This window comes from Varanus komodoensis, unplaced genomic scaffold (genome assembly GCF_004798865.1).
Source record: "Varanus komodoensis strain SLA01 unplaced genomic scaffold, ASM479886v1 scaffold12, whole genome shotgun sequence".
In the NCBI taxonomy this organism is placed as follows: domain Eukaryota; kingdom Metazoa; phylum Chordata; class Lepidosauria; order Squamata; family Varanidae; genus Varanus; species Varanus komodoensis.
The window spans coordinates 129,987-146,572 of record NW_025335349.1 but is presented as its reverse complement, the minus strand read 5'-3'; the positions used below and the strand labels follow the sequence as shown (position 1 = coordinate 146,572).

General features: G+C 41.8%; 1 protein-coding gene across 1 annotated transcript in view; it reads right to left on the bottom strand.

Moving 5' to 3' along the window:
- AGPAT5 (1-acylglycerol-3-phosphate O-acyltransferase 5) overlaps window positions 1-4,506 on the bottom strand; it is a 29,190-nt gene extending 24,684 nt beyond the window's left edge. The window contains exon 1 of the mRNA XM_044422120.1: window positions 3,932-4,506. Within this exon, the coding sequence (XP_044278055.1) occupies window positions 3,932-4,150 (219 nt within the window). The 5' untranslated portion in view covers window positions 4,151-4,506. The remainder of the gene's footprint in view (window positions 1-3,931) is intronic.
- Window positions 4,507-16,586: the final 12,080 nt, after the last annotated feature.

The following is a 16,586-nucleotide window of genomic DNA, read 5'->3' as shown; positions in this document are numbered from 1 at the left end:
TTCAGAAAAGCAAGCACCCATACTCACCTCTGCATTTTTTTGCAAGTCATGGAAAACTCAAGAGGGATATGTGGAGCCCTGGACACATCACATTGAAATATGGTGTGCGTCCTAAGCAACCCACTGTACTGCTGTTCCAAGTTAAAGGTGGCCAGCACCAGGTATTGGTCAAAATTTCTGTATGCAAGTATATACACACAAAATTATTAAGGAAGAGAGCAACTGTCAGCTGTGCTGACCTTTTCCCAATTAAAATCTACTTTCTTAACTCCATAAAACACAGCACATGCCAAAAGATGCACAGATAAGGTCAAATTAGAACTTCTGAAGGACAGAGTGATTCTACAGAAGAAAGGAAGGGATGGTCTATAATGTACATATTGTAAGACTGGTTTCAAACCATATACATTGTTATACACTATCCATGAACATCAAGGTATTATTCATGGATATTGCCATGGATAGACTGTAGTATTAATTTTATTATTTTTATCTCAGATTAGAATCTGTAACACACCAAGTCCCACATCATCACATACAATAAAATGCTATGTTGTTCATCTGAATTTCCTTGAAATATCAGAATGTAGCTGAGCTTGTCTTCATTTGTACGTCTATGAATACCCAACATTTCAGTCCTATTCAGTCCTTACCCAAGAACTGAGCCCTTCAAGGCCACATAGGGCATACTCCAAAATAATGAGGATTTTAGGTAGTGAGATATTAAAAGACTTCCCCAAGGAACATGACGAAAGTTTCCAAAAAGTTTAACTACTGTCATAATTCCTTTTAATTTCTGTTCAATTATTTATGGAAGGCCAGTTTCATGATTTCTCAAAATGGGAAACAGATCAGTAAATAAAATTAAGGACCATGATAGTTCCTTACACAAGGTGCATCCATGATACACCTCTGAAACATCATGAAAACTTTTTAGAGACCTTACTACAAGTCTGCAGAGTGAACAAAAGGGTTTTGTTTCCAGGTGTACAACAAAATTACATGGACTTTTCTAAATGAAGTTTTTCAGACATGGTTAAAATCTTCCATCTAAGAACCAGCTTGATTCAGCTGTAGCTTGTGACCAGGATATCTCTGATACATCAGTCATCACCGATAAATATTTAGAGCTTCCATTGGTATATGCAGTTCACTAAAGTCATGGATGGTGTCCAGCAGTGTCATTCTGCCAACGCAAATTACATTGCATTGGCATACCAGAACTGTAGTGCATGATCCATAGCATTAGCTTGTGCTATGGGATTCCCTGGAAAGCTTATTGTGCAAGCTAATCCTATGGGCATTGCACAGAAGGTGCCTTATACTAGCACAACATAATTTGCATTGGAGGAATGAAACCTTAGGCCACTACCTTTAAGGTTTATAAGACAAACCTGAACTTAGTATGATAGCAGGCATAATATATAATCAAGAGACTCTGAGGGGAGGCAAAAAGTGCTTGCACTGAATGATAGAACTGCCCTTGGACTGTAAAAAAAATCATAACTGAGCTGGGAAATTGTGTAGTCATTTTCCACCAGGGAAAGTCTTCCAAGCATGCAGAAAAAGCACGTGTTGGATTCATTTCCCTGACAAGTATACTTCTATGGACAGACAAGTGCTGTTTCTGTTTTTAAGATGGAGAAACTATTCTATAATGCAATTCCTCACCTGGAACCTGGAACTGGTGTGATCTGAAAACATTTTTACTATATGCTGAATTGTGTTTAGAAATCAACTAGAAAGCATCCTTTAGATAAATAATTTTGATCAACAAAGAGTTTTGTGGTAGTACATCCCTGGAACACACACAGCACAGGTTAATGAAACTTTATGCAAATTTATATCAAATCATTAAGTGAAATTGAAGTGGAAGGGCTGGGAAGTTGTGTCAGACACACAAGATCCAATTAGTTGTAGTCTTACCTCCTTCTGAAATTACATGTTTGGGGGGTAAAAGAAGTCAATTTTGAGTTGAAAATAAGTTAAATTTAATTGCCTTTGAACCTACACCTTGCTCTGAATTAGAAAGTTATTCAGAATATTAGAAAGCATATTATAAAGCAAAAAACTACTAGTCAAACGGCAACATCTTGTGAGTGAAATGGCATTCAGCACTGTAACATACTAGTTCACCATTTGCAGAGAACATGGTTTTGGCCAACAACAAGAATGCTACAATAACTTGTGAAAATAATTAATTATTAATCAGGTAGCTATTCATAAAACTACACTTTCATCATCCAGAATTCACTTCACAGCCATTGCTGGATCTAAATTGTTACTCAACCTATATGTATACACTGGATACATACACTGGAAATAATTTTTAAGCAGTCTGTTTGGAAAAAAATGTAACTAATATTCATTAGGTCATTAACATCTCTTAATGACCACTTTCCTAGGGCCTGATGCGCTTCGCAACTCCCAGTAAACTCTGAACAGGAAGTCACACACATGACTTTGAAGGCCCAGCCAGAGTGGGATGACTGGAATTATGCAACCTCCTTTGCAAAGGCACCATTGCTGCTATAGTCTGTGGATGGGCTTCTGAACTCATGCTTGCCTGCTATCTCTTTTTCTTGTTCTACTTGTGATAGCGCAGCCTGTAAACAACCAATGAGGCAATGAGACTTTGGTGTTAAGGGCTGCAGGAGAGATGGTTGGGTGGCAGAGAAAGAAATTAGGGAGAGAGTGAAATTAATGAAAGTGTTCATCTGTGTGCATGGGTGGCAAGTGAAAAAGAGGAAAAGGACATGGGATAATAATAACTGGAAATCATCAGCACCCCATACTGTCTCTCAAAAGAGAATGGGGTTGGAATGATCTCAAGCTGTTGATCACCACCTCACAGAGTCACTTTCTTTTGCAGCTGAGAGAAAAACAATGGTGTCTGGATTATTCTGACAGAAAACTTGTAGGGAGCCTTTTGCCCTGCCCTCCATGGGCTGAAAGGAAGTATACTTCAACTGAAAAAAAAACCCTATTCCTGACCTAGAGGGAAAGAGGCATTTGCCCTTTTCACTCATTTTTCACTTGCTCAGCTCCCACCCAACAGGCCCATCCATCCTTGCTCTACTTCCTAGAGGATCCACAGGTGAGCAAAGGTGGGAGTTCTGTACCTTGGCACCAGCTACACTGGATTACTCACCTGCTCTTGCCCTCTGGGTGATTAAGTGGTCTGCCACACCATTCAGAGAGGGCTGTATGAACCCTGCCTTCATGGTGCAGAAGAGAGTACTGAGAACCTGAGACCGAATTTAACTTTGCATTGCCCAGAGGGGTATGGGAAGGGAAAGAAGGAGCTGTGGTAAAAAGCAGGCACTATATCAACAAGTTCACCTGCACACTCTCTCTCTTCCAATGTGGGAGTCCACTGTGTTTAGAACTGGGCTCAGCAGCCACTGGGCCGCCATGCTGCCCAAGGAAAGAGTGCAAGCACAGGGGAGCGAGAGAAGGCAGCAACTCCTTGCAGGTGAAGCTAACTGTTTTCATTTGCCTGCTTTCTCTATCTAGGTAGTGCAGGAACAAAGATTAGGCCTGTTGTGTTCAATCCTAATTCCTGCACTGCTGACAGAATGAGCAAATGAACTGCCTGAAGGTGCTGCTGTTTGCTCCTTATAGGAAGGAAGCAGGAAGCCAAAGCCACATTATCCATAAAGCAGCCTCTCAACAGCTGCACCACGCAAAGAAAGAGCATGTGAGTGAATGCATAGCCATGGAGGAGCCAGCATCACTCACTCCCTTACCCAGGTAGGCAGGCAGCGAAACTATTGTAAGGAGCAGCTGCTGCCTCTTCTGGCTCACCTGTACGTGCATACGATGCACACTAGGCAAGTGGGAGAAGGCCTGTTGTGGGATAAGGGGGTGGACGGAGTCCCACCGAAGTCGTGTTGCCACCAGCCCCACCAAATATGGAACCCACCCTAACCTGCACGCCGGTGTAGTTCTCGAAGAAGAAGAGCACCATGCTCTGGTAGATGGTGTACAGCCGGTCATCCACCTCGTGGTAGAAGCGGGCGGGGAGCACGGTAGAGAGCAGGCGCCAGGCTCCCCAGGCTAGTATGTAGGTGGGGGCAGTGCCTATCATCACCACGGCAGGCAGCACGTAGCGCATGGAGTAAGCGTGCAGAGCCAGTGACAGCAACATCTTCTCGGCAGAATGTGCTTGCTTTAACGTGTTGGGCTGTGGTTGCCGCCGCCTGCCACCCTCACCAGCGACGCCGCGGCCACCTGCAGGAGGAGGAAGAGGAGGAGGAGGCACCGCCCCTCGGGCTCCAGCCAAGGAGGAAGAGGAAGGCTTCAGCGCTCAGCCGCATGGCCCGCGGGTCGCTGAGGCAGGAAGCAGCATGGGAGGGCACGGAGGGGAGAACATCCGAGACTGGGAGCCAGGCGGGGAGAGTTGCCGCCGACACGCTCCTCCGCTGCTTCCCCGCCTCGCCTCTTCAAGCGCTGCCGCCCGCCAGCCCCTACCTGCCGCTCCATAGCCTGGGCAAGGGGGGAGGGTGGAAAGGAAGCAGCGCCTGCGACAAGGCAGCTCCGCCTCGCCCGCTGATGTCCACCGGGGAGACTTCCGGGGGCTTCCACCCTCCGCCCGCCTCAGAAGCACGATGGCTCCGCCTCTCTCCTCCTTCCCGCCGCTGGGAAGTTTTATCTGGGAAGGCGCGAAATTCCGCCTCGGCGTGTTCAATCTATTCTAGGAGAGGCGAGCCGTCGGCTGTCCTTTTCCCGCCTCCTCGAAGGTGTCTGGCTGGGAGGTGGCGGAGCGGCACTCGTTTCCAGAGACTGCACACGCTCCTGCCATTTGCCTCTCATGCTGGGGTTGGGTCATAAAGTTGGTGACGGGAGGGGGAACGTGACACGGTTGAAATATTGGATTTTAGGTTGGATTTTAAAGTATCTATGAGATTCCGCACCTGGCAGCCCATCTGCAAGCGCCCTTGCCACAGAGCGGTTGCCGCTGAGGAAGAGTGTGACTGGAGAGAGCTCTGGGGAGGGCTCGCCAGGGCTGAAACCATCCTACCCTCACACCCCTTCAAAAAATAAATCACCCTTGAACAGGTGGCTGCATGTGGAAGCCGCTGCTCCTTTTCTGTCCTTTGGGATCTGTTACAGATGGCAAGAGATGGGTAGCTCCTGTTTGTGACCATCACACACACACACCTGCAATAGCCACAACATTTTTGGTAACTTATTTTGGCCTCCATCGTGTTCCATATTTGGTTACTTAGATTGTGCCCCCTTGGAAATGTCAGTGTTAGCATGTGGGAAAAATAGCTGTAAACTGATTTGAGCCCACAAGACAAAACAGAATCTAAAACAGTTCTAGATCATGCAGGGAAGCTGAGTGTGGCTTCCTGCTTCACACCTCCCCCTCCCAAAACATGGACAGTAGTAAATCCACGGAATGAGGATACAATGAACTGTGTGAAGCATTATCAGTGTTCCTGACTATGGGGAATATTCTCAGTGCATTCAGCTGACTGCACATGGACTCTTTCAGACATTCCCGTAGAAGCCAGCTCATCCATGGATTTGAGGGTGGTGGGATTAGTCTGAGTGGCCACATCAACCCCAGGTTCAGGGTAGTATGTTCAAGATAATTATTTCCACCATCAATGACATCTACTTCTCCATATTTTTCTCATAATGGTTTGACCATTTAATGAAAGTCTTAAAACAATATAGTGCCCAGTAATTATTTTTGGCTATCTGTCCTGAATAAGAGGAACATACAATTGAAGTTGCATAAATAGAACGTCTTCTTACAGCAAATAGTTTGCTGGAGGGGCCTTAAAAGCTAGTAGAAAAGAGAACCTATTTAAAGCATTTGAAACTGAGGGCTCAGACTGTGGAACCCTATTTACAACAAAGCAAAATGACACCCAGAGATTAAAAATGTATGTTTATTGTTTTATGGTTGTTTTATATTGGAAACTGCTTTTTCATGATGTAAAATACAAATGTATCAGCAAAGCATTTCTGGAGAGAGAGTGTTTCTGGTTAAGCCCATATTTAGAAGTAGGTATTTGGCACCTACTGTGTGTACTGCACGCACAGAACTTTGTATGGGATATATTGTCTTTTTTGTTTTGTCCTCCTGAAGCCATCGACTAGATATTTGTTATCTTCTTCTTCCAACAAACATTTGCTGACAGCTGTATGTTGCAAGGGGCTGAGTAACTTGGGCCCAGCTTAGTTTTTAGTGTGAGAAGCAGCTGCTTTAGTTACCCATAGCTATTAGGCATGCCGTACTGCTGGAGCTGTTTTTATTCTTTGGTGTAGGGGGAATATGATGCCTTGCTCTTTCAGTTTGCCATCCTATTAAGAATGCAGACAATGATAAGGGCAGCTCAAAAAATAGGTACATTGGAGGAGCTACATATAGCTCTCCTTTGGAAGCATAATTTCATACAAGCAGAGGCTCTGCCCAAGCACAGTCATACCGTGAGCCTCCTGGTGACATGTATGCTCCCATGAACTATTGTGTGTGTATCATAGCATCTTGAACTGGGTTTCTGCCAATAAAGTTAGAAAAGATGAGGAATCATTAGAACATTAAATTCAGTTTTTCTACAGTGAAATGAGCTGCTCCTTATCAAAATATCAGTACTTCTGATACAGGACAGGCAAACAGAGAAGATGTTCTCAAATGTTTTTGCTTCATTTGGACAAAGTATAGTGATAAACATTGGACTAACTGGTAACAGATAAGGGAGCTGACATGTTGGCTCTGGAGACGCTTTAAAAATATTACCCTTCTCTTGTTGAGACGTAATAGGAAGCAGCTTGACAGACTACCCTGAGCATATATAACCTACAAATGTGGTTCCACACCAGTTTAGTTGTCATGATTTATGAAAAAGAATCTTACTTTGGGAAGGTTGTAGAAAATTCTGTTACAGACTTCCATACTGACTTTGGCTTCTGCTTGCTTTACTGAATTACAGCATAGAATGTTGTTGTTAAGGATTATATTTATTTGATGATTACTTGGTTGTTATTTGATTATCTTTGTTTTTTCAGATGTGCATTTAAATTAATTTGAACTGTTCCTTGTTGCCTTCATATTATTGTATATATACAGTGCCTGGAAGGAACATCTTCAGCAGCTGTTTTTATGGTATTTTATGTGTTGTTGAACACTGGCCAGAGACCTTTGGTTATTGAGTGGTTTAGACATATAATTATTAATAACAATATCTCCAGTGACAAGGTATGTCTTTTATAAATGTTCTTTTTAACGAATACATTATTGAGTTTAGAAATACATAAGAAACAAATTAACAAAAAATCACAGGGATCATGTGTCAGGGGATCAAGAAATACCATTGAAAAAGTAATCAGTATAGTCAACATATGTAAAATATTTAAGTGTATCCTTCCACACCTTTCTATGTGTTTTTGATAGTTGTCTCTGATTCTCATTTGTTAATGAAGTCAATATATTTAAACCATTTGAGAAAGATGTCTGTCTCTTTTTGCTGGGTTCGTATCCAAATCTGTTTGTTCCAGAAATAATTATACCATGTTTCACTGGACAAATCCAATGTTTCTTTCCAGGTTTTTTGCTATCAGTTGATGTGGCATGACCATCACCAAGGTCAGAAATTTTTAATAGGGTAGGTGCTCATTAAGGCCCCTGAAAACTGACAGAAAAGGATTTTCATCTCTATTTTTCTTGGATTATGCCACTGCATTCCTTAAAACCATTCCAAAAATGATGAAAGTCACTACATGTGGTATTATGTATCTGGTTCATTGCAGCATCCAACTGATGCTAATTTGTTTAACTATTCACAGAGAAGATTTCAACATATGCTTGAACATATGTTGAACATTCAACATTTACTGCTTTTGTGTTACCATTGATTCTGATTTGCCAGTGCGACTGACCATCAGCATAGCACTTCCTAGAGCTATCCTGGAAATGAGTGGAAATGCTTGATTTCAGAATGGAACAGGCCAGCACTGCTCTCTTCTGCGAGATCCACTGAACTGTTCCAGTTTGGATAGCACATTTTTGCCTATTTAGGAAACACTCCTATTGACCCAGTTGTGGATCCTGCTGGGGCACAGGCCACCCATTGCTCTTTCCTGAGGGCACAATCCATTGCCCTCTGCTACAGACTGCATGAAAGTTCCTTAACTCAGAGGCTTACCTGCAGTCAGTGAACACAGAGCAGCAGTTGTTGCCACCATGGTATTTTGTGCAGTGTACTTCATCCCAGTGGCTGTTTTCAGATGTTCAGATGAAGTGCTGGGGAGGGAAGGAGGCTGGGATGATAGAAGAAAGTGGAAGCCTTTGGCCCAGCTTCTTCCCTCCCTTGGTATGCCCCATTTCCCATCTCCAAGGCCTAGGTTTGTTCTTGGAAAGGTTGTTTCCCTACCAGATTGGATGGAGGCTAAGGAATCAGAGGTCTGGCTCTGTGGTTACAAGACCTTGGAAATGGACTTCCAAATAATCCCAGACAGCATCAAAGCCATTGGGCCCTGAGCCACTGACATAGAATAAGCTGTATAGTGCTGCCTTTGATAGGCCTGACTCCTGAGTGAATCTGCCTAAACTTTAAGATAGGCACTAACTACATCAGGATTGTACCAAAAGCAGCCTTATTTGAGCAGCAAACCAGCACAAATGGGGGAACACTGAATAAAAATTAAGGTATAGAAGTCACAAGAGAAGCAGCATGGATCTTAAGTGTACTGAGAAAAGTAGAGAGGGATGGTCTGCTTAGTGCAGTCTGGCTTTGACATAACATTTATTAACATGCATCTTAAGACAATGTAAAAGTAAACATTCAATGGTATCCCAACCTATTTTTCTGGAATGAAAAGTTTCACCAAAACACCTTAGGCATGTTTTCTGATTTTTTCAGTACTGAGACAAGTCTACAAGTAATTCTTGTCAAGCTCTGTCTCTTCATTCCCCCTCATGATCTAACATTGGCCTTTATATGAGATTTCATTGGAAGTCTATAAGCTATTTCAGTCTTGCTCCTCTATTTCTTGCTTCTTTCTGTGTCCACCTCTCAGTCTTCAGTGGCTCCTCTGTAGCTCCCACTGTTGCTACAGTTACTTTGAACTGTAAACCTTGTCAGAAGGTATATTGAAGGTATAGAGTTGAGCCTGCTTCTTTGAAAATACAGCATTTCAAGGTGGCTACCTCAGACTCTGAATCTGATTTAGAAGAACAGGAGGACTTGGAATGTCAAGGCCAGCAAGCCCCAGGAAGCCGGTAAGAAACCAAAATCACTTCTGGTTTTTTTGGGAAACACTGTTGAACAGACAGGGTCAGAAAGGATGTAGCACAAGTCCCTTCATCTGACTTTAAGAGAGCTGGCCAATCAAATAATATTCAGCATTCTCATCATCTGGCCCATAAGCCTCCCTGAAGGTGGAGCTAATTCTGATTGGGAATGGAAGAAGAAGATTCAGTTTGGAATCAACTTCTTTGCATGAGCAGTAATCTCTCTTTAATCTGGCTTTTTAATTTGACAGATGTCTTCCTTAATAAACTCTGCAATACATCTTTGTAAAAATGTCTAGCTAGCCTGTGTTGACATAATAAAGACTGCAGTTTCTTGTCTTGATCTTCCTAGAAGGAAAAAAGGGTGGAGATCAACTCATGATAAAAAGAATACAGGAAGCTGCCTTTTGCCAGGTTGGTTGCTCTAGCCCAGTACTGTCTATTCTGACTGGCTTTTCAAGATCATAGGCAAGCAATCTTTCATAGCATCTGCTGACTAATCCTTTTATCTTGCGATACCAGGGACTGGACCTGGGGCTTTTTGGAACACAACACATTGTACTCTGCCAGTGAGCTACATAATCCCTCTCCAAATCAAATTCAGCACTATTCGCACAACAGTGTTAGGTTGGTACATATCTTTTAAATGTTAAAAAATCCAAATTTCCTCAGCTCATTTTTATACCTCTTGCTTCATCCCCCACCCCATTTACTGTCTCAGCCAGCAGGGTGTGCTATATGTTAATCAGTTGATACGTCTTTTTCTAAATCAGTAAGAACACCATTTGAGTTTGTCTTTACCCAAGAAGTTTGTTCTCAGGGAAATTTCTAGCAAACTTCACCACTGCACATTATCTGCCCTCTCTGGTCCAAGTAAACAATATGAGTGGCAAAAAAACTGAAGTATTGCTTATTGCTGAAAGTTAGGTCGATGCTCCAGGAAGACTATTGACATATTATTAGGAAGTGACAATTTTTAGTGGCCTAGTTTGCTCCCTCTCTCAACAGGATTCTGTAGTCATCTGTGGCTACCCATTTATACATTAAAATATTAGAAAACTTAATTATTGAACCAAGATGTTGAGAGGTGACTGGGTTAGATACTTTGGTGTGAATGATGACTTGGAATGCACTTGACCTCTCACGGTGGATTCTGTACTGGGTGTTATCAACTTAGGTAACTATGTTTTTATTACTTTTCTGATAATCTCTGTGTGTGTGTGTGTGTGTGTGTGTGTGTGTGAGAGAGAGAGAGAGAGAGAGAGAGAGAGAGAGAGAGAGAGAGAGCTCTAGCATAATTCCCAAGGGTTCTCCGAGAAAGGAAGTGGAGCATGTTCTTTTCAAAAGCATGAAGTGGGAAAATGTTAAGGACTATTTATAGAAGCACTTAGACTGCAGAGATCCCAGACATTATCTGTCTATTTATAGCTATTCTTTTGGTGAAAATGATGTGGCCACAGCCATTTGCATGCTTTTACAGTGACTGATAACCTTACTTTTGGATGATACAATGAAAGCTGTATAGAATAAATAATTAATAATAGGATAGTGTTATAAGATCGTGTGTTACCCTCAAAGTCTTTTCATCCCATATATGTGGTGGGATACAAGCTATGTGCACTGAGATCCCATCTTACTGAAAAAGAAAAGGAGTTGTCGAGGGAAATGAATGTACTTGTATAACATGTTTCATCCTCCTGTGCAACCGTGATCTCTAAGAACCCAGGACTACATGGGCGGGGCCAAAAACATGGATCCCACCAACATCTTTTATGATCCAGTTCAGCGATCTGTTGGAAGGACAGGCACTCAGACTTGTGCGCCAGATTTGTACACAGTACAAATATTAAATCAGTTGCATGATGTTGTGGGGGTGGTAATACATGGATAGCTGTGCTGCCCTTCCATGCGTATGTGACTGGAAGAACTTGAAGCATCCAAATTGGCCCAGTTTTTTCATGATCACTCTCTGATAAATAATTGTATAGGAACACTACGCTTAAAAGAAATTATAATAAAATACTTTATCCTTTAAATACAAATTTTCTTTTAATGATTCATGTATTGAAAATTGTTTATCCCCCCGTTCTTCACAAAAATGCAGGCTAGAAATCCATAAAAAAAAATAAAAAGAGGCAACTTGAATACATACTTGAATGTTCCCATATCCCATGGCCTGGAAACAGCACCTGCACATCCAGTTTTCACTGATGTTATATTTCACTTGGTACTAAATTCTGTAAAGCACCATGCCTATAACCAATGCTGCTGATCAGTTAATGAGGCACCAGTTATCAATATTATAATTATGGACAAGCTCACAAATCATCTTCATCCCTTGATGGCTTCAGCATCAAGCAATGGATTTTATGTGTGACTAAGTAATCGCATACCATATTTCACCAATGCTTTCCCATTAGGTCACGATAATTAGGAAAGTAGTTTACACACATTCAGTTGTCTTTCATCAATTATTAATGAAGTGATGCACCTTTATGCATAAATCTGTTCTGTGCATAAGGAAGAGTTACCCTGGCTTACTCCTCTGGAATGGACATACGACCAACATAGAAAAATAGTCCTTGTACCATTTCTGGGAGGCATTTGTTAGTGTGTCAGGGACTAATCATTAAAGTGAGGCATTTCTTTCCGAGGAGCCAATTGATCCGCCCTTTTTGCCATCCAGAGTTCTTATACAGGTTTTATATAGGATATTAGAAGATATAAAACACAATTGCATTTATAAAAGCATGTATGGAACTTACTGGAACAAAACAACATCATAGCTTCCCAGACCCTGCTTTTAGTGACTTTTTGTTTTGCTAATTGCATATGTGTTGTCTGGGCAACGTCAGAGAAAACATAAATCCTCTGCCACAAAGTGGCAACTTTTCTACCCTCTGGCTTGGCAATGACGATCTTTGTGTACAATGGCGATCCTGCAACTGGAGAGGGCTGAAGCCTGTATGCAAGGCAAGATTCACACAGCTATGGATGTGAAACTCTTTTCTGTCACTGTGTCTGTGAATGGATCCGTGAACATATTCCAAGTCCTTCTAACCTTTGGCATGATATACTTTTTTCCTTCATGTTTATGACACATTCCTGCTTGAGATATTTAGGCTATCAGTTACTGTTTAAATAAATTATATTTAGGGCTTTAATCTTTGTAAACTGGCTATGAGCAGGATAGAACTTTGATAATTAAAATGAAATGTGGTTTTGGACTGACTCTAGATTTTCAATAATTTTGTTGCTGTGATCTGCTGTTGTTCTAACATTTTACTGCTATCTTTTAAGGGTCCATTTGAAATAGATAATTCAAATTTGAGCTTTCTGACAAAAAGTGGGATATAAATGTTTCAAACAAACAAGCAACAAATTCTCTCAGGTTCAGCCCCCATTTGCAATATGGGAAAACTAATCTGTTGTTCACAAGGCTACTGTAAGAATTACCAAGAGAATATATGTGAAGCTCTTTACATGCTTGAAAGGTACTGTATAAGTCCTGTAGAAGATTACAGTCTGCACGAACATTTAAATGATTATAATAGGAAGTCTATTAACATGCAGATGGTAGGGGAATCATCAGGATGGCAGCAAGTGATGAGTGGAGTTCCCCAGAGCTCAGTTCTGAGACCGATTCTGTTCATCCTCTTTATCAATGACCTGGATGGGGGAGTAACCAGTCTGCTGACCAAATTCACAAAAGATACCAGAGTGGGAGTGGTGGCTACAGCTGAGAAGATCCAAAAGGATCTGGACAGACTGCCGAAGTGGGCAGGGGACAACAGGATGACATTCAATGCAGGTAAGTGCAAGGTCTTGCACTTGGACCACAAGAATAGGTGCAATAGGTACAGGATGGGGACAAATGGCTGGAGAGCAGCACTTGTGAAAGGGATCTTGGGGTACTTGTTGACAGCAAGCTAAACATGAGCCAGCAGTGTGACATGGCAGTTAAGAAGGTGAATACTACCCTTGGATGTATAGCCAGAAGAGGGGCTTCTAGTTTGAGAGTGGTGTTAGTATTGCTCTGTATGACTCTGGTGCACCCACAAATGGAGTACTGTGCCCAATTGTAGGTTCCACATTATAAGAGAGACATAGCTAGCCTACAGATTGAGCAGGGGATGTCATATAAGATGAGACTGAGGGAGCTAGGTCTTTTCAGCCTGGAAAAGAAGAGACTCCGAGGGGATCTTACAGCAACATATAGGTATGTGAGGGGTGTCACACTGTAGAGGGTCGTGACCTGTTCTCCCCTGTGGTGGAGGACAGTATGCAATCCAGTGGAGCAAAGCCCATGGAACTGAGTTACAGGTTGGATGTCAGGAAATACTTCCTGATGATTAGCATCCTTATGATATGGAATGGGCTTTCATGGGAAGTGATGGAAAACCCATCAGTGAGGGCATTCAAGGAAAGATTGGACAACTTCATGTTAGGTATTACATGTGTGGAGCCAGCTAGAGCAGGGGTTAGACTAGTTATCCAGAAGGTCCCTTCTGATTCACTGTTTCTATGTCTACCATCTCTCCTCAAAAGAAGGCAGTAGAACCAACTGTGCAATGAGCAGGGGAGGAAGTAGAACTAAATGGTCACCGTCATCATTTCTTCAGCTAGGCCTTAAAAATTAATTATGTAAACATTCCCTTCCTATTCCTTATACCTGGTGTGTCTTTTCTTAAATTATAAGCGTGAGAGAAGGGGCTGTCATATTACTTATCTTTGCACGTTCTCCGCAAACCTTCTTGGGTAAAGGACAAGGTACACATGTTTTAAATCAACAAAATAAAATATTCAGTAAATACATTCAGATATCACATGCATTAACAAGAGCCTTGGCTATTGGGTGGTATAAAAATGAACTAAATAATTAAAACAGAGAATAGAAAGTGATGAGGTCATTGCTGTGAGACAATTGTTTTGAGACTGTTTTGGAAATAATCAGTGTTTACAGACTTTCAAAATAAGGTATGTCTGCTCTAATACAGGACACAGGATATTTACATCTAAATATCAAAAGAAGACTGGCTAAAATGCAGTATAAACAAATTGCTTGGAAAATGGTGAGAAAACTTCCTTGACATAAGTATGTGAAAAGTCCTACTAGCACAGAAGTACCTATTCGATGGGATGGCAAGTGAAGCACGCACGCACACACGCACTGACTGGATTAATGACTTCAAGCTATAACACAGGAAGCCTAGGGCAGTCTTCCCCAACTTAGAGCCCTCCAGATGTCTTCAAGCACAACTTCTAGCATTCCTGACTGGTGGTCATGGTGGGTCAGGCTAGTGGAAGGTGATGTTCAAACATCTGGTTGGTGCTAGTTTGAGGAAGCTTACCCTAGAATATCTGGATCATTATTTCTCCCATTGTCTGAAATCTTTCTGTGCTATACTATATTTCCTATAATATTTCCTAAGCATTTGGGATGGGGGAGGTTTACAAAAAGTTTTCACTATCATAATGATTTCAGAAAATACCGATGAACGTGTTTCAACATTCATTGCACAATTGTGGCTTTAGCTAGTTTGTCTGTTTTGCTCTGTCTAGGTCTAGGAAAGCAAAGAGAGGTCAGATGACACATCTGTTTACATTTTCCAGGCTTTATCCTGATAAGCACTTCCTGATTCATTGTAAGTTGGCACTTGAAACCATTATAAAGGCAAATGACTTCCATCAGGGGAAGCTCCTATATATACCTTATTGTTGAGTGGGGTCAAAATATTCCATTTCTTTCAATATCAAGTTCCAAGACTTCTGTAGGCAGGTGCATGATAAACCAAGGAGATGCAGTTATTCAAACAAGCACAACTTCCTGCAGAATGATATTACTGAAAATGCCCTCTGTAACAAGATGGAACTGTACACAGGCTAGCTGAAGGTCTTCCCCAAAACCTCACCTGCAGCTCAGATGTGAAACTCTTGTCTCTCCTGCTTAGGCATTCAACCAGGCAGTCATCAGTATTTAGTTTAATAGCATTGTGACTTCCAATATACAACAGCAACTTCTGTTTGTCATTCCAAAATGACACTGCATAATGCAAGTATCTTTAAAATCTTCACAGTGAAGAAACAAAAGCGTCAGAGGGTTTTCCCAGACCAGGGCAAGAACATAAAGGCATCCATGCCTAAACAAATTTGTGCCACAGGAAAGTTGCTTTAGATGCCTCCTGCATGAACATCAGCCTAGTCATTTCCTAGCTTGTTATTCACAATATAAGTTGCCTGCAGGTCTCTATAATGGAGAACTGTGTGCGACAAATGAGATGTCAGCTCCACCCACTTATCATTAGTTTTCAGCTCTGCCATCAAACACCCTCAGGCAATCTCATTATTATTATTACTAGGTGTTGTGGATGGAAGGAAGTTGTTTAAAGGCCTGTTTTATGGTGGAAAGGATGTTGGTAAAATATATGGCTTGCAGTATTAAGAATTCTGTCTTCTAATAACAGTCATTTGAATTCAGAAAGCACAGTTAGGTGGAAGGTTAAGTATCCATGCCTCCAGCTTTTGGGATATTTTATGGAAGACAGTTGTGAACAACACCAAAGTATACCCCAAAGTCAGGGTATTGTATTCTATATATAATCAAAAGGTTATGGAACAGTTTCATTGATTTAAGGAAGAATAGCATGGGTTCACATATGGCGCTTTCTACTGGGAAGCAGAACTCCCTTTTACTCCTGGCATTCATTGCAGACTAGTTAGTAATCTTACAGCTTATGGAAACACCTTGATAGAAACTTCGTGCAGGAGTGTCCTAATTATTTTCAACAGTGGAGGAAAATACGTTTTGTTGGTTGGTATTGAGATTATCTTAGACAGCCCATTTTGTGTGCTCTTCCCACAGAGCAAATTGGGCTTCATGAACTACAGTGACAGTTTAAGAATGCAGTCCTATGGGACTGACATTCCTTAAATGGAAAGTTTTGAGATCAGAGGCCTCTTCCCAAGCAAAGCCATGCAGGCAAGCATCAAACTTCTCAGCCTATCTAACTTTCTTATCTTGCGGTGGGTCAGAATAGTGACCAATTGGCTTGTGGATCTAGCAGATCAATGTATCTCCTCTTCCCTCTATCATCTTTTCCTTGTTCCTCTTCTCATTTCAAGGTATCAACAATAATCTCAGAATAGGAGTTGTCATGGAGCTTTCCTGAGTGGCAAGGTGGGGAAATACCCATTTGGGTTGTTGCCCTGTTCTGCACTAGGTCATAGCTATGGGGAGGAGAAGCCGCTATATCATATGGTCCCTGAGATCCCCTCCCAGGTGCCATAAATTGCTCTTTTGATGGCAGGAAAATGGAAATTGCTATTTGCAAATATC